This window comes from Lepus europaeus, chromosome X (genome assembly GCF_033115175.1).
Source record: "Lepus europaeus isolate LE1 chromosome X, mLepTim1.pri, whole genome shotgun sequence".
NCBI classification, from domain to species: domain Eukaryota; kingdom Metazoa; phylum Chordata; class Mammalia; order Lagomorpha; family Leporidae; genus Lepus; species Lepus europaeus.
This window is the reverse complement of record NC_084850.1, coordinates 116853061-116871941: the sequence shown is the minus strand read 5'-3', so window position 1 is coordinate 116871941 and position 18881 is coordinate 116853061. Positions and strand designations below refer to the sequence as shown.

General features: G+C 37.1%; 1 protein-coding gene across 9 annotated transcripts in view; it reads right to left on the bottom strand.

Moving 5' to 3' along the window:
• Positions 1–18881, bottom strand: part of DMD (dystrophin) — a 2142101-nt gene that overhangs the window by 503650 nt on the left and 1619570 nt on the right. For all 9 annotated transcript variants that reach the window (XM_062183372.1, XM_062183374.1, XM_062183379.1 and 6 more), the window contains one exon: positions 16132–16321. In XM_062183372.1, the coding sequence (XP_062039356.1) occupies positions 16132–16321 (190 nt within the window). The remainder of the gene's footprint in view (positions 1–16131; positions 16322–18881) is intronic.

The following is an 18881-nucleotide window of genomic DNA, read 5'->3' as shown; positions in this document are numbered from 1 at the left end:
TTCAGTTTTTAAAACTGCACTACACAACAGCTTTCCAACCATTTATGAAACTACTGTAAAACTAAAAATAGGATTTATGGAGTAAATCATTGAGAAGAATGCCTGGTTAAGTGCTTCATAAATATCCAGGTCTCATTCTATTTGGGGTCATAGCCCTGAATTGAATTCAATATTGAATTGTTGAATTGGGAGCAAAGGATTGAGGTGAAATGTGGTTGGGTACTGAGAGCAAATGCAATGCTGCTTTCTGCAGAAATAACTATTTTCTGTAACTTCCAGAGAATAATATATTTTAAAAGGTATTGGAGGTGAATAGACATTAGAAAGGAAAACCTGAAATCTTCAGAGAATTTAGATTATTTTATAATGATTGAGATCATTTTAAGATATGATCATACTAATACTGACTAGCTAACATGCTAAAAGACCTCTCAAGGACAACCACAGATAAAAGAACAAACAAAAGTAATTTGTTGCTTTCTCATTATCAGGAAGTAAGATATTCTTCTAGCTAGCCAATATGATCTCCAGTGGGCAATGATTTATGTCTCTCACAATCATGAAACTCTTTCATAACCAGGTGTAATGACTTCTTTTACCTCTACAGGGAATAGCTGATTTATGCATAGACCTTAGTTGAAATACTTTTCTTTAAAGACTGATGCTGTTAAACATGAAAAAAGTGAACTTTTTGACATTTTATTTTAATGTAATTTAGAAAACCATGTAAACTGCAAATGGACCTCATGTGGAATGGAAATCACATGCTGATAATCTAAATTATTTTGAACACTATTAATCTCTGACTAATTCTCAAAATGTTTCATTATCAAAATTATGAAAGGCACAAGGGAGACAGTATGAAGTTCATTTTAAAACAACTTATAAATACAACACCGAAGGCTCATTTTTTTTGTCTCCCTAATTCTTACGTTCAGAATTTTCCAAAAGCAAGGGAGTGATTGCTATCCATCATATAAATCAATATTTTTTTTTCTTTACATAGGAAGTCTGCACCCAAAATGCCACTAATCCTCAAAAATTCTTTGAGGTTTGAGGAAGCAAGGAGGAGAAAATGACATGAAATTTCTTGGCATAGAAAAACTATGGTCAATAATTCTTGACCTGCAATTGGCATATGGCGTAGCAATTAAGACAACAGTTAAGATGCACATGTCCCATCTCAGAATTCCTGGCTTTAAGTCCCAGCTCTGCTCCAGGACCAAGCTTCCTGCCTATATGGAAACTTGCACGCATCAGGTGATGGCTCTAGTAAGTGGGTTGCTGCTATCCAGGGTTCCTGTCATCTCCATAGGAGATGTGCATTGAGTTTCTAGTTCTAGTTTTGGTACCAGTCTTGGTTGTCTTGCCAATACTTCGGGAGTGAACTGGCACATGGGAACATGTGCACAGACACTCTCTCTCAAATAAATAAATAAATAAAGTAAAAATATCATGACATTTTATCTTTTCCTTTGGAGAACAATCCCTCAAATCATATGGTTTCTGTCCAAGTTCTGATGGGGAACCAAGACAAATAGCAAGCAGTCACAGCCTTCTCATTGTCTCTCTGTGTTACTGCCTTACAGTACGTGTTTAAATTTTTTTTGTTAATTATTTTATTAACGTATCTATAAGCCATTGGTATGATATCCTATGTTACTCTGGCTGTATAGGAAAATGAAACTACTTTTACAAAGTATGCTTCCAGGAACCTAATGTCTAGATGAGAGAGCAGGGTGGTAAATCGATATTTATTTTTCCAACGAGGTCACAATGAAAGAGAAAATTTCTCACATTAAATTTTCAGTGTATCATGTTTATTCTCAAGAATAGAGGTATTAAGGTATGTTTGTATCTGAATACTTTAGAGAGTTTTTAAAAAATGAGTCAATATTGAAATTTAAGACCTAAAATCTATAGAAGATTAACAATTAAAGCTTTAAAAAAACACCTAAAGTTCAACACTTGTGGTAGCCAATACTTCAGGCAGAATTTCATTCATTTGTCCATTTCTTATTAGGTAGTTTCCCACAAAAATTAAACGAGGATTGTGCTCTCAAGGAGTATATAGTGAAATAAACAAATCAAAGTTTATTTACAAATAACTGAAATCACACATTATATGCATATATTAAAAAACCTGAAAACAGTATAAACAAAACACTAGCTACATTTAGAGTGTATTTACTGTGTGTCAAATGCTGCTTTATGCACTTCACATTTATTTATTCACATCACCCACACAACAACCTGAATGGGAGTTGTTGTCATTACCCTTGATTTATTACTGTGTAACCTGAGAGCAATTAAGGTGTGTGTCCATGGTCAGTAAGTACCAGATCACGATTTAAACCAGTCAGGCTTCAAAGCTCACATTATTAAACACTACCCTCTCCAGCCACTCTAACAGAACGTAGAAAGCACTAAACATCATTTAAAGTGCAGGGAATGCCTATAGGATTTGAAAGGGAGCTAAGATGTTTTCCAGACTGAGGGCTCAGGAACAAGGGGGAGGGAGGCTGAATATGGCTTTCTTGAAAATTAAGTAACATATGGGTAAGTTGAGAACAAGAAAAGGAATCTCAACAGAATAAACAAGATCATTACCAGAGACTCAAGCTGACTGGAGAACAGTTTATTTTGATAGGAGTAGAGGATATATGGAGAAGTAAAATAAGATTGGAAATTGAGATTTGGGGCCTATCCTAGGAAGGCAGATGAAAGAGTTCATGGAATATTCTGAAATCTTTGAGAAGTCATAAAAAGTGTTTGAAAAGGGAAGTCATATTTCCTGCATTCACTAACATAACATTTATTGAGCACCTATTTTGTGTCATGTACTGTCTTGGACAATGTGAATACACAAGTGAATAAAGTAGATGAAATCTCCCCTTCTTGGAATTGATATTCTAGTTATAAACTAAGCAATGCTTCAGCAAACTTCATTTGAAATGTCAAATGAAGGTTGGACTGGAGCAGGTCATGGGCAAGAGTGAATAGGAGAAAAAAATAGTAAGTCCATGAATTCGAGTGGTAAGGAGACTGGAGAGAAAGGAATGGGTGTAAAGGATTCTAGAGTTAAAATGCTTAGATGTTGAAGATTCAGTTAAAAGTGAGGCAAATGAGAAGGAACTATAGAAGTTACCGTGTGGATTGATATCTCTGTGATGAAAATATACTAATGTTCAATACCAGATTTCAAGACATGCTACAGGGCACTTATATACAAAACAGCCTGGTACTGGCACAAAAATAGATGTAGACCAGTGGAACAAAATAGAAATAAATCCATGCATCTACAACCATATACACCTTGACAAAGGAGCTAAAATCAATCCTTGGAGAAAGGAAAGTCTCTTCAACAAATGATGCTGGGAAAATTGGATCTCTACATGCAGAAGTATGAAACAAGATGCCTACCTTACACCTTATACAAAGATCAACTCAAAATCAATCAAGGATCTAAATTTATGACCTGATAGCATAAAATTACTAGAAGAGAGCACTGAGGCAGCTCCACAAGACAGTGGTTTAGGCAAAGACTTCTTGGAAAAGACCCCAGAAGCACAGGCAATTAAAGCAAAAATTGACAAATGGGATTACATCAAGCTAAGAAGCTTCTTGCTACAAAGGAAACACTTAACAAAGTGAAGAGGCAACTGAGAGAATGAGAGAAAATATTTGCATACTATGCAACTGATAAAGGATTAATACTCAGACTCTATAAAGAACTCAAGAACCTCATCAACTATAAAACAAAGAATCCAGATAAGAAATGGGCAAAGGATATAAACAGGCAGTTTTCAAAGGATGAAATTCAAATGGCCAACAGACAGATGAAAAAATGCTCAGGATCACTAGCTATAAGAGAAATAAAAATAAAAACTTCAGTGAGGTTTCACCTCACTGCAGTTAGAATGGTTTTCATATAGTAATAAAAAAAACATAAATGCTGTCAAGGATGTGGGAAAAAGGTTCCCTAATCCACTGTTGATGGGACTGCAAACAAGTACAGCCATTGTGGGAGACAATATGGAGATAACTAAGAAAATTGAAAATAGATCTACCATATGAACCAGCCACCCCACTCCTGGAAATTTATCTAAACAAAACGAAATCAGTATATGAACGGGTTATCTGTACTGCTATGTTTATTACAGCTCAATCTACAATAGCTAAGATTTGGGATCAATCCAGATGTCCATCAACTGATGACTGGATAAAGAAACTGTAGTATGTATATAGTATGGTATACTACTCAGCTGTAAAAAGAATGAAATCCTGCTTTTTGCAATAAAATGCATGCAACTGGAAATCATTATACTTAACAAAATAAGCCAGTCCCAAAAAAGACAAATACCATATGTTTTCCCTGATCTGTAGTAACAAATAGAGTACAAAAAATATAATGTATAATTATTCACATTTGCAATTTGCATAAAATTATTTCTATATATAAACTGTTGAGAAGAAATTGCTTAAAGTCTAAATGAACTTAATTATTATATTGTAACCACACAGGGAATATTTAGATATTACATTGTCATTGGTTCTATTTTATTGAAAGAAATTATGAATGACTATTTGACAAAAAAATCCCTGTATTTGGGTGAAATGGTCATTTTTTCATTCAATTATAGTTTGTAGCCATTGTGTATACTCCCACTAAACTAAGGTCATTTTGCTTTTTGCTTGTTAAACTTCTTATTTGGTGAAGTATTAAGCCTTTTACCTGTAATGTAAATTTAAAATATGTTATCTCAAAAACTAAAAAAAAAAGAAAGGTAGAAGGAAAGAGGGAGAAAGGAAGAGAGGGAGGAAGGAACTATCATGTTCTTAGATTTGTATATAAATAACATTTAATATCATTTATGAAAATAATAAAAATTAATAAAATAAAAATAATAAAAGTAATAAAAATTAAATAAAAATAAAATACAAAAATATACTGATATTGAATAGCAGGATAGGAGATAAAAAACTTGATATACAAAACAAGGCCTGTTTGGGAAATGCTGAATTTTTACTGTCTGTGAAACACATAAGAAATATCCCACATACAGTAAGAAATGTGGGATGGATACTGAAAGAGGATAAAAGTATCCAAATCATGGATGAAAGGAGATAGACAGAAGGCTGTTTCTATTCTAATACCTAGGACATAATTAACACTTAAAACTATTTATTGACTAAAGAATTATGATACTGAAATTAAAAAATAATACCTGGGATAGATCCTCAGACAAAGAATAAATGAGTAGTTAGAGAATTAGGAAGACAATTAGTATAATATATTATCCCAGCAAGTCAAAAGGTAGGAAATTTGGAAGACTGTCGTGGGCAAAAAACCAAAATACGCATAGATTTCTAGGACAATGAGGACTTTCTAAGGGTATTTTCATTAGTTCATTTATAGTGATTTCACAGAGAAGTATGTTTGATAGAGGTAGATGTAGAAACAAGAATGAAAAATATAAAGGAAAAATGGATGTTTAGGAAGTAAAACCACTTCATTAATCAACAAAATCCTACCGGTAAGTGCTTTGAAAGTTGCTTTGGTTTTTTATCTTGGGTCATTGCTTGTAATGCTGGATCAGTGTAGAGTAATGGATAAGGAAGTAGGATTAGTATAACGTCAGAAGATTAAACTCAAGATTAAATACTGACATTTCTATATACATAGTTGCATGATCTCAGCAGAAGTTACCCAATTACTCAAAGTTTCAGTTTTTTAATCCATAAAAATGATATGACGATACCACATTATGTAAGGAAAGCACATGACATACTTCCTAGCACATGATTAAGTATTCAAAAATGTTAGTTGTTATTACTATCTATCATTATAACTTCATAATACATGGTGATTTTAATCTCAGTGAATTAAATATTTATTGAGAATGACTTTTATTTTGCATAATTGCCCTCCTAAGTTTGATGTAATAAATCTCCAATTAGTAGGTCTTGAATGAAGTAGCAACAGAAAGATTACTTATCCTCTCCATTTTACCCTCCTCAACTGAAAATGTAAATAATAATGGTACCAACACCATAGGTTTACAGTGAGGATCAAATTAGAACATGAAAGTAAAAATACTTTGTCAATTAGAAAAGTGAAATATTTAGCTATTTTTCTCATTATTAATTAATGTAACTTTGATTCATCGATTTTAAGTGTACAATATTAGATTTATATCTTCCGTTTGCCTTTTGTCTAATGATAATTCATGACATTAATAAGGATCTTTCACTTGGAGAAAGCTTTTTCAAAGTGCTTTTATATTTATTACCTTATAAGAGCCTCACAAAAGCTCTGTGAGGAATAAAAGACAATGGTTATTAGGGGCTATCAAAATTGACTTTTCAATAAGCACAGTGTCTTCTTAGCTATGTGGGCTTTTCTTCTGGTGTGTAGATATAAGATAACAGAATACAACCGGTGAATTACAAAGTTATTTACTTTAATTCTTCATTTGTACCATGCCAGAGAAGTGTTTAATATAATAGTAGTATCCAGAAAAATAGGTTCTAAAGGTTTCAATACATACATATAATGTTTAAGTATGAATATGACCACAGCAACATAGTTTAAAATGTTACCACCCTTAAAAATCAAATGACTAAACTAATATTGCATTAAATTGAAGTTATTGTTTCTTCATCACCGCCAAAATAGGGAGGATTTTTTAATTTTTTGACAGGCAGAGTTAGACAGTGAGAGAGAGAGACAGAGAGACAGAGTTATAGACAGTGAGAGAGAGACAGAGAGAAAGGTCTTCCTTCCATTGGTTCAATCCCCTAATGGCCGCCACAGCCAGCGCTGCACCGATCCAAAGCTAGGAGCCAGGTGCTTCCTCCCGGTTCCCCATGCGGGTGCAGGGCCCAAACACTTGGGCCATCCTCCACTGCCTTCCCGGGCAGCAGCAGAGAGCTGGATTGGAAGAGGAGCAACCGGGACTAGCACCCAGCGCCCCAACCGGGACTAGAACCCAGGGTGCCGGCGCCACAGGTGGAGGATTAGCCAAATGAGCCATGGCCGGGAGGATTTATTTTTATATTTAGTCTTTTCTTTCTATTGGAGATAAAACATCCGTTCTGAACATTTGTCCTCGTGATGCCTTTTTTTTTTTTTCTAAATTTTAAATTATTATCTCTATTTCTTTCTGAATTTTCTCCATGACCTATAGAAATTTCAACTTCCAAAGCTGGACCATAATAAAGGACATAGTAATAAGACAAGCATGTGACCCTTGAATCCCTCTCTCCATTCCAAAGTCAATAGTATTGTGTATGTTGATGGGACTTTTATAGCAGCAACACGAGAACAAAAGGAAAAATTTTCTATGTTTATACGACAGAAGAGACAGTCATTATTGTAAAGCATTTTTCAGGATCTTTGCTATATTACCCAAACATTTTGATGTTTTTCCTATAGGATCTTTTGGACCAAACTTTGCTAGCTTTTTGCCTTTATTCAATAGTTAAATCATTGCATATAATATTTAAAGAGACACCATTTTTATTTATTTCTATGGCTTTCACACTGGTGCCCTACAATTTTGTATTTTCAACTCAGATCTTTCTCTAAACCTTAGATTCATATCCAAAAATGCTTCAAGGGAAGTGATAATTTCACCTGATCTTACAATCAATCATATTCTTGACTTCTCATCACATGGTTGTCCTTTGAGTTCCCCGAGCCCACAAAGGCACCACTCTTCATTCAATCATGTCAAATGGTAAGCAGGCAGTGACTATTTTATTATTATTATTATTATTATTATTATTATTTTTATTTTTGACAGGCAGAGTGGACAGTGAGAGAGAGAGACAGAAAGGTCTTCCTTTTGCCGTTGGTTCACCCTCCAATGGCCGCCGCGGTAGCGCACTGCGGCCGGCGCACCGCGCTGTTCCGATGGCAGGAGCCAGATGCTTCTCCTGGTCTCCCATGGGGTGCAGAGCCCAAACACTTGAGCTATCCTCCACTGCACTCCCTGGCCACAGCAGAGAGCTGGCCTGGAAGAGGGGCAACCGGGACAGGATCGGTGCCCCGACCGGGACTAGAACCCGGTGTGCCGGCGCCGCAAGGCGGAGGATTAGCCTGTTGAGCCACGGCGCCGGCCGGCAGTGACTATTTTACCTCACATTCTCTCCTCACCTCTTTGATAGTCCTCTTTCATAGACTACATCACAACACTGAATTTCATTTCCAAATATTTCTTTTTATTTACGTGTGCCACCTTAATTATCATTTACTGCTTGGAATATAACATAAACAGCTTCTCACTTCATTCTCCTTGCAGTTACTAATCTTTCAACAATGGCCTTGATCATTGCACTTCCTTGCTTAAAACTCAGGTATGCCTTCCCACACCTCAGACCCTTAAAAAAAAACTCATGCTGGCGGGAGAGAAGTCCAGCCTCTACTTACTGAGTCCTTGGAGTGTAACACTCTGCTCACTCTAGCTTGAATTACTTGCTGCCAGCCTTAGCCCTGGCAGTTGTGGGCATCCGGGAAGTGAACCAGCAGATGGGAGCATGCTCATATGCCCTGTCTCTCTTTCTCCTATCCAATCACTTAATCCTGACAAAATCTTGTGAAGTATTATACTCATTATATCGAGGGGTATAACTGGCACTTAACAGTCAGACAATAAGCTAGTAAGTGTTAAATTAGGTGTATTTCTGCCAGTAAGGCCCATATTCAACTATATCGTGGTGTTTTTCACTGTAATTGAGTTCCAGCTGACCTTTCCATTCTCATTTCTTCTAATAGTCATGTCCCAACAGTTAGGAAACTGGCACAGTGTTAGCCAGGTGGCCGCATGGTCCAGCTACCTGAGCCAGGCTCCACCCCCATCCTAATGGGATTCCCTGCTCCTGCTTCCCTGCCCGCCCTCAGGCAAAGTTTTAAAAGGGCCTGTTCCTGAACACGTGCTCTCTCTCGGTTCTTGGTTCTTCTCTCTTGGCTCTGCTCTCCTGCGTGCTCTCGGTTCTTCTTTCTAGCCTCCTCCTCTGGTCTCTTGGCTCGCTCTCTCAGTTCCTCTCTGCTCTCTTCTCTCCTTGCTAGCTCCTCTCCTCTCTGTTTCTCTCTTACCCTCTCTTTCTCTCTTTTCCCTTCGCCGCCCCTTCACTCCGGTCTGTAGGGTGCTCCCCAATAAACACTTCCCTTACTCTGGTGTTCGGTGTGTTTTGCGACAGTTAACATTAATATATAACACCAACTGTAGAGAAGCTCCTTCCTATTCTCAAACTACCATCCCTACCAGGCCTGCAGACATGCTGTTTCCTTTGCCAAGAAAGAGAGAAAGTAGGAAGGAGGGAAAGAGGGGGAGGGAGGAAGGAAAGAAATATTATGTTCTTAGAACTGTATCTACAAATCACACTGAATCTGTTAAAAACTAATTTTAAAATAGTTTAAAAATTAAAAACAAAAACAAAACAGCAAAAAAAGAATGTTCTTTTCAGGGTCAGTGTTGTGGCGTAGCAGGTTAAGCCACCACCTGCGATGCCTGCATCCCCTAGGGGCACTGGTTTGAGTCCTGGTTGCTCTACTTCTGATCCAGTTCCCTGCTAATGCACCTGGAAAACAGCATAGGAAGATGGCCCCTGTATACACATGGGAGACCTGGAAGAAGCTCCTGGCTGCTGGATTTGGTCTGGCCCAGCACTGATTGTTGTGACCACCTGGAAAGTGAACCAGCGGATGGAAGATTTTCTCCCTCCGTCTGTCTGTCTGTCTGTCTCTCTCTCTCCCTCCCTCCCTCCCTCTCTCTCTCTCTCTCTCTGTTTCTCCCCAACCCTTGTAACTCTGCCTTTCAAATAAATAAATAAATCTTTTTAAAAAAGAAAAAAAGAATAGTCTTCAATCCTGTATGCCTGGCTACCTCCTAACAAATTCTTCTAATATGACTTTCTCTAAATGGGTTCTTAGCTTTGTCTGGACATTAGAATCATGGTAAGAATATGCTACGATCAATTCAATGATCTTTTGGGGGTGGAACCCAGGGATCAGCAGCATTACCAGCTCTTTCAATGTATAAACATTGCTTAAAGTCATCATTTAGGTGTCTTTCATGGCCTCTCTGGCAGGTTTAGCCTAATTTTCTTCTGTTTTTTGCTAGACTCTGTCTAGCCCTCTACTCACCACACTACTATAATTTATTTAGCATGGCTGTATTCACCTGTGGAATACAAGTCTCCCACAGGAAAAAAATTCTGGTTCTAACACAGAGCCTTTTGAATATATGTTACATAGTGATCTAGTATATATCTATCTCTCCCTTCTCTCTCTCTCTCTCTCTCTCTCTCTCTCACACACACACACACACACATACACACACACAGTAGAAACCAAAGCATCACAGAATAATACTGATCTTTACTTAGGGATAATGCACTGGGATTTTTATTTTCTCTGTTCTATTATGCTTTCTAAATTATATTCCTTTATGTTTTAAAATAGAACTGTTACTTATTGACTACACAATCCAGTATTTTGCCTGAAGTATGTTTGCCAAGCACCTTTCTTGTGGCCCTCATGATGTGTTGAATTCTTTTTTAACAAAGAAGAAGATGAGTCCCCAGAGCATTGTGAGACAGAGAGAGAAAGGACAGAGAGAGAAAGCAGCTGTCTGAAATTCAGGAAGAGGGTCCTCACCAGAACCCAGCAATACTAGCACCCTGGTCTTGGACTCCCAGCATCCAGAACTATGAGAAATCAATTTTCTTTGTTTGGGCTTCCTCTCCTCACAAAAAAAAAAAATAAAGAAATTTACTTCTTTGAACAAATTTGCACCACCACACTAGACCTAACAGTATGATACATGATAGGTGGTTAGTAAAGATCTGCTGAACTAATCAAAGTTCTCAGGAAAATAATACATATAATTTTTTTCCATATCCAGAGTAGTAGGCAGTGAGCATTTCACAAGAGAAAACTATCATAATTCAGTTTCAGGGCCAGGCATTTAGCCCAGGAGTTAAGGTGTTGGTTAGGAGACCTGCATCCTACATCACAGTACCTGTGTTTGAGATACAGCTGTTGCTCCTCACGCCAGCTTCCTGTTAGTGCAGATCCTGGGAGAGTGACGATGGCTCAAGTCATTGGGTTCCTGCCACCCATGTGGGGGACCTGGGTTGAGTTACTTGCTCCCAGCTCCAATTCTGGTTCAGCCTTGGCAACTGTGGGCATTTGGACAGTGAGCCAGCAGATGAAGGAGCTCTCTCTCTCTAAGATCTTATTTATTTATTTGAGAGGTAGAGTTACAGACAGTGAGAGGGAGAGACAGAGACAAAGGCCTTCCATCCACTGGTTCACTCCCCAAATGGCCTCAATGGCCAGAGCTGCACCGATCCAAAGCCAGGAGCTTCTTTTGGGTCTCCCATGTGGGTGTAGGGGCCCAAGGACTTGGGCCATCTTACACTGCTTTCACAGACCGTACCAGAGAGCTGGGTTGGAAGAGGAGCAGCCGGGATTAGAATCGGTGCCCATATGGGATGCCGGTGCTTCAGGCCAGGGCATTAACCTGTGCACCACAGCGCAGGCCCCAGGATCCCTAATTCTAAGAAAAGGAAACCTATAGTGTATTCCGTTCTGTTGCTATAATTTGAATCGAATCTATCTGTATTCTTAAATCTTGTTAGTTTTAGTTTTTCTAGTATATGAAAGTAAGTCTTTTCTTATGTATTTTTTGTATTTTTACTTATTTGAAAGAGAGTGAGAGGAGCCGGTAGAAGATGGCCCAAGTTCTTGGGCCCCTGCACCCACGTGGGAGACCCAGAAGAAGCTCCTGGCTTCGGATCGGTGCAGCTCCGGCTGTTGTGGCCAACTGGGGAGTGAACTAGTGGATGGAAGTCCTCTCTCTCTCTCTCTCTCTGCCTCTCCTTTTCTCTCTGTGTAACTCTGACTTTCAAATAAATAAATAAATCTGTTAAAAAAAATCCCTCCTTAAAAAAAAAAGAATTAGTGATCTTTAGACAATTGCTAAATTCTTAGTTGTACCAAAAAATAGGATGCTCCAGTTTATTCAATATACTAATCGTGCTACCAAGAGTGAATTCTATCTTCTTCCTTTGGAATTAGTCGTGGGCCAGGAGTTTTGTGAGAAACATTGAAGAAATTACTTCCCAAATTTCAATAATCTCTTAGAAATCAAAAATATCTTAATCTATAAGTGTGTTCAGATGTAAAATTAAACATTTATAAAACCTGTCTCTCTGGATGTATTTTATTAATAGAAGAGAATTTTTACAATGGGGGATGTGTTGAGAGGAGGTACAAGTAAAAATATATGAGAACAGAGAAAGGAGTGAGTTGAAATGAGGCGTGCACCAGCTCACATATGAAGGACTTTCAGATATTATTTTCTCAGTATTTACTCTTGCTGAGAAAAAGATCATAATTAAAACACCTTTATCATTATCTCTCCCCACCGCATACCAACACCCACTCACCTTCTTTACAAGCTGGTATTACAATGATCTCTTGGGGGGTATTTACAGAACCAGTTGAGACTTGTGAAATGCCTGTGAAATATTTGCAAAAATGCAGCATCTTCCCATTTTCACTTAGTTAGCTGGGGTTTTATGTTAAAACTTTGAACCATGAACATCTTTATCAATTCTCTTAGGCCCAAAGCAGGAAATGTTTTGGAAAGAAAAACAATCTGATTCAATTATGAATATAGTTCTTCATCTTAAGGATAAATTTGCCATTTAAAAATTCCAAAACCTTACCCACTCAGGGCTCTATATGGTATTCTATAAAAATACAATGCTTCAAAAATTTCAGTTCAGACAATCAGAGATAACAATATTTCTAATAAAAATGCCCTCACCCTGAAGTACAAAGACAACTATAATGTCCCTGATTTATTAAGAGAAGTAACACTTGTTTCCTAATATAGAAAGAAATTTTAATGACTTTCAGCACAGAGTTTACCAGGTTAATTCCATTCAGGAAGCATACACTTCATAATACTTGTGTGCTTACAGAAGCCATGAATTATGATTTTTCTGGGGAAATTCTATATCCTAGGAAGTAGTTGATTAATAAAAGTGATTGGTAGCAGGAGCCAGAGTCTCAACTCTTAGAAAAACTTTGTAAAGGTTTTGACCCTTTCTCTCCATTCAGTAGCACTTTTATAAAGTAAAATACCGGTGCTTTGGGGCACACAGACACACACATGCACACACATGTTTTGGGAGAGCTAGTGATTTGAATATACACTTAAAATTTCCTTTTTAAAAATTATTTTTATAGGAAAGAGAACATGAAAGTGATTGATCTTCCACCTGCTGGTTCATTCCCCAAATGCATGCAGCAGTCAGGGCTAGTCCAGGCCTGAGCCAGGAACTAAGAAGCCCATCTGGACTAAGTACTTGGGCCATTGTGACCCGCCTCCCAGGGAGCTGCCAGGACTGGAACCTAGGCACTTTGATATGGGATGTGGGCACCTCAAGTGTCTTAACTGCTCCGAATACTAGCCCCAAGCTTCCTTTATTTTATTTTATTTTTTGTAATACATGACAACTATGCTAGGTATGTAAACTGATTCATATAAGGTTATCAGCTTCTTCCAATGAACTGAAAAGTCGAACCATGATACTTTTTTCCTCCATCTAGATTATAGAAAATTCTTTTTGTTCAAAAATCCTCAGATTCCGAAGAAAAGGAAAGGAAACACTTCTGTTTAGCTTTGATACTGAAATTTCATGTAATCTCCTAAGCTACATTGTTTTAATTATGTTCAAGGTTGGCATTTCTATTTGCTGCTTTTGAACCCCATTTTCAGTAGAAATGTGCCATTAACAATAATCAACATTTTCAGTAGTTTATAGTTTTCACCGTCGATAGCACCAACTCTTTCATCAAAAGACCATTATTCAACCATCTAATGATAAATCAGACTTGGCGATCAATGTCATGCCTATCTATCCCATGTAGTTTAATCCTCAGGCAACTAGAATTTACAGAAAACACAGCATTAACTGAGAGGGGTAAGGAAAACTATCTGTTTTCATTTGGGAATCTTTGCTAATGCTGCTAAGGTTCCAAAGAAAATGACATGTCAAGGAGTTTTGGGTGACTTTTAAGAATGAATATAGTTTATCACATTGGGGCTGAGGCTGTAAAAATCTCCTGCCTCCTTTTCCAAATCTGTCTTTGCCTCATGTACCCTGAAGGTTACATGCAACGTGTGCTCTTGCTTCAAAGTAGAGAAGGGTAGTCTGATTGACATTGGATTTTTGGTGAGCAACAAATTTCAGTTTGGTTAAGGCATTAAAAAAATAAACAAAGAAGCAATACATATTTGAGTGATGCAACAGCTAAGAAGTTTTCTCACAACAATTTCCACCTGTTTTTCAAAGAGAGATCAGAAATCTAAATTCAAATTATAGTTTGTTCTTTCTTCTTCCATAGCAAATGCAGTTCAGAAACATGAAACATATTTCCTTTAATGATTTAGTATCTTGTACTTTCTCAGGATAAGGATTTTATATAGGAATTTTCATTGTATGCTACTGCAGACATAAATAAAAAATGTATAAGAGGTAACGGATGTAACTTTGCCCTCAACCAGACTTATTATTCTAAGAGACATTTTATTAAATCCCTGACATCAAATTATTTTTTTAGTCACAGGATTATTCTTTATCTTCAAAGTAATTTAAAATATCCACTTACTCAAAGTTTTAATATTTATCTACCTTAGGTGAAGAAAATATGAACCCATATATTTATTAAAATTCTAGAGTGGCTTTATGGGCATTTACAAGGTAAAATAAAATTTTATTTATGAAACAGCATAAGCCAAATAAGTTATATCAGAACATTATCTAACCTTATATCTAAAAGTAATCAGCAAAAAAAAAATCTAAATTTGCATTGCTTTTACATTCTATCACAAGCCATGAGGATATCTGGAATGATACAGTCAGGTATCATTCTAAAGAAATTATCTCCAAATGATCAAACTAAGTTACCATGCATTGCAGAGGAGCAAATAAGGTGAGGAGGAACCCCGGGGCAGGTATTTCGCACAGTTCCTACAAGAATGAGGAATTCCAGAAGATAGCAAGTGCTGCCACCGTCTACTTATGCACTAGAGCAGCAAAGCAGATCAAATCTCACATCCAACCAGAAAAACAAATGGAGCAGAACAGCAAGGAGGAGGGGAAAGAACGAACCTTTGTTTACTGTGATTTGATTTTAGAATTATTTTCTAACCTAGGATATATTATCACTTTTCCAGCACAATGTTAGAAACATGAAAACAATTTAGTTAGTCTAAAGAATCAATCATACCACTGTAACACTCCAAATTGTATCTGAGGTACTAGTAAAGGTCTTACATCAAATCAAAAATAAGCAACTATATATAACACAACTCCACAATAGTTCAGGAAAATTGTATCAAGTATTGAGAATAAATTTTAGGAGCCTCCTGGACTTGGAGAATATGATTCTCCCCAAGACTCCAATTAAATAAAAGTCCATTTAAGCAAAACTACCCTAAACTTCTGTTTTCACTGTTTATGCATATGGAACTTTATAGCAATAATTTTTGTTTCTATGAAAAACAATTCTCTGAAAATTGTGTGATCATTAACTATGACAAATTTAGCCATCTCATTTTTATTTTCACAGATCATGTTAGGAAGAAAGCTACAAAATGCCAGATTAACATTTTAAAATGTATTTGAAAGTAATGAAGGGAAACTGATTCAGTTAGCAACGCTAAATAAAACAGACAATCCATACAGATGCTTTCCCTGTAAAATATTAAATAAACACTCAAAATGGCAACTTTTTCAATTTAATAAACCAGTCCCTAACTTATTTCTCTGAGTCAAGTTCCTACTTGATCAAACCTCTGGTTTTTCTATGTAAGATTTTTTTTCTGGTGAAAAATATATACTTTCTAGAATATTGGGGTATTAAATGGAATTATAAATGACCTTTCTTCCCCTCTCTGCTTCTCTCTTCTTGCCCAAATGTTAAAATATACCAGACTACCTAAAACAACTATTTTATTGTATCCTCAGTTTATCAATTACAAGTCTAAGTGCTGAGAACTCTTCAACTGGATCCACAAAGTGCTAAAGCAGGAACACTTGACTTACTTGCCATTGTTTCATCAGCTCCCTCACTCCTTTGGAGTCTTCCGGGAGCCTCTCCTTATGGGTAGCATCCTGTAGGACGTTGGCAGTTGTTTCAGCCTCTGTAAGCCAGGCAAGAAACTTCTCCAGGTCCAGGGGGAACTGTTGCAGTAATCTATAAGCTTCTTCCAAAGTAGCTTCTCGCTCGTTCACTCTGCAAAGGAACAGATGCAATTCTCAAGCATCGGAATGGTGCGCTCAGTGAACTCCATGAGCGGAGCCAAGATGAACCGTTGGTAAAGCTCTTCCTTGAAGCAACAACCACTAAAGTATCCTGCAGTCTGTGTGCCTGGATTTGTATTTAACCGAAGGGCTTCTGAATGGGGTAAGTATTAAAAAAAGAATGACAATTATAGATCTCTACCAATCCCCTCCAAAGAAAAAGAGTGCTATATATCATATGTACACATATACAAATACACACATAAACATCCATATGTGCGGGTGTGTGTATGAAACTTTGGAAGTTTGCCAGTTCATATATGGACATTCCAAAATATTTTTTAAGCTCTGTAGTTTTCTGCTGGTAAATTTTGAATGCATATTTTATTATGCTGCATGAGTTGACACCAGGCTTTATAGGTAAAACCCTAAAATCCCTACACCAGGCTTATCTTATATGTCACCCTGGGGCAGGAAACAAGGACTAGATAGACAAGAGAAAAGTTGATAATATACAAACCTAGAGTTAAAAGGTGAACAAAGGAGGGGGAAAAATAGAAAGAGATCAGAGAGCAGAGGTAAAAAACACTAACAAGGAGAAAAATAACAGTTCATAGAAACCATTATGCAAAAATATCATTTTGTATGACATCAGTTTGTTCTAACTATTGTATCAGCTCTATATTTTATTACCTCATAATCAAACCAGTGAGAATATTGTCTACGAGAAAAATGTTATGTGTAATGGAAAAAGTATAGACTGAGCTGGGTTCAATTCCCAGTGTCCCTTACCAGTTGCATGATATAGCCAGTTAGTAACCTCTATGTATCTGTCGCTGTGATCAGAATTAAACACGACGACACATGGAAGGTTGAATGCCTCACATGTCATACAATCACATATTATAGTTTTTAAAGAATGTTAGCTTCTTTTGCCCACATCCCATTATTCCATTCCTCTAGTATTTTAAAAATGATGAAGCAAATTCCCTAATGATATAAAAATCTAAAATGAATGCTTCATATTTCCGATACTATATACATAACTCATATATTGCAGATACCACACACACACACACACATGCCTTCAGCAAATATCTACATAATAATAGCTTTGGAGGAAAAACTGCCTGAAGCAGTAAGAGTCCCATCTAAAAAGATGCAGGTAAATTTTGTCTGCTAGGAGGGAATTAGTACTCTATTTAAATGCCTTATTTGCCTTCTACTACTACACAAATACTTTCTGGGATTCAACATAAGCTAAAAACGGATTTTCGAAAATTGAACACTTGAATATGATACAAACTGCTTGTTAAGATGTGATTGTCAATAATTATGCAAAACTGCAATTTATTTCAGCAGCAACTTTATCATGGGATGTGCAAACCAGGCAATAAACAACTCCTGCAGAGCCAGCGGCAGCAAAACCCCCGGAAGAGCTGTTTATTCATCAGGGGTGAGGTTTTTGCTGAGCACACAGTCTTCCGCAGTGTAGTTTCGGTGCTCATACTGGATAAAAATCTTCTGTCTGCATTAACTGGTGGAGGGCAGAATCAGTTTATGAGGATGCTGCGATCGGAAAAAGTAAGCATTGCACTAAGCTATTTATCAACTCCTAAATAAACTTTAATACTGCACAGTTGAAAGGTAGCATAGCATTCTGGTTGGGCAAGCAAGCTAAACCTTAAATAGTTCAAGGGCTGTCCTGTACTGCTGGCTGATCTTGCTTCTATCAGTACTCTTGCAACGAGAAATATCAAAATTGTCATTTACTTATCTTTTTATTTATCATGATTTTAAAAATCCAAAACAGCTGCAGCAGCTCTGAGCATACTAATGATACAACCAGGCCTGCGATGCGCAGATGGAACCGTGTGTAACTGCTGACAATTGACCATCTCTGACCTACAAGAGGAGCAATTTCATCCAGTTTGTGCTCAGACTTACTCCATCTCCAGCCTCAAATTTGGAAGAGAAATAAGCTGTCACATTCCGGAAGACAAATGCAAGGTTAGACATTGACATATTTTCTCACATACTCCAATTTCAAACAAAATAAGGAGACAATGTGAAATTCTCCCACGAGAGAGGGAAGCAGAGAGAATTAGAGGTTGCACATTTTATTATCAGCATCACCTTCACTCTGAGCAGCACTCAAGCATCTTAGCGCCTCTCTCCTTAAAAGAAACACCATTCACTCTCTGTCGCCAGAGAAAGCAGTAAGTAAGGTTCCAAGAGTTAATTGCAAAATATGATGTATATAAATCAGATGAAAGGGTTCCACTCAGACAATCAGATCTTCAGTCAAATCTACCTGGTGAGCTGGCTGCTTTGTAAATGAAACCCCAAGGGATGGTGAGGGATGGTTTTCCTAAATGGTACCCTTGTGGTCAGAAGTATTGACAACATCAAGCTATTTTCTAATTTGGGAAATAATGTTTAAAAAAAATTCAGTAGCAGTAACAGCAGAAAATCTCTTCAAATGAGCTCCTTTGCAAGCCTCTTTGATCATAGGTGAAGTTGTTTTTTACTTATGTGGGTACTTGAAGGTT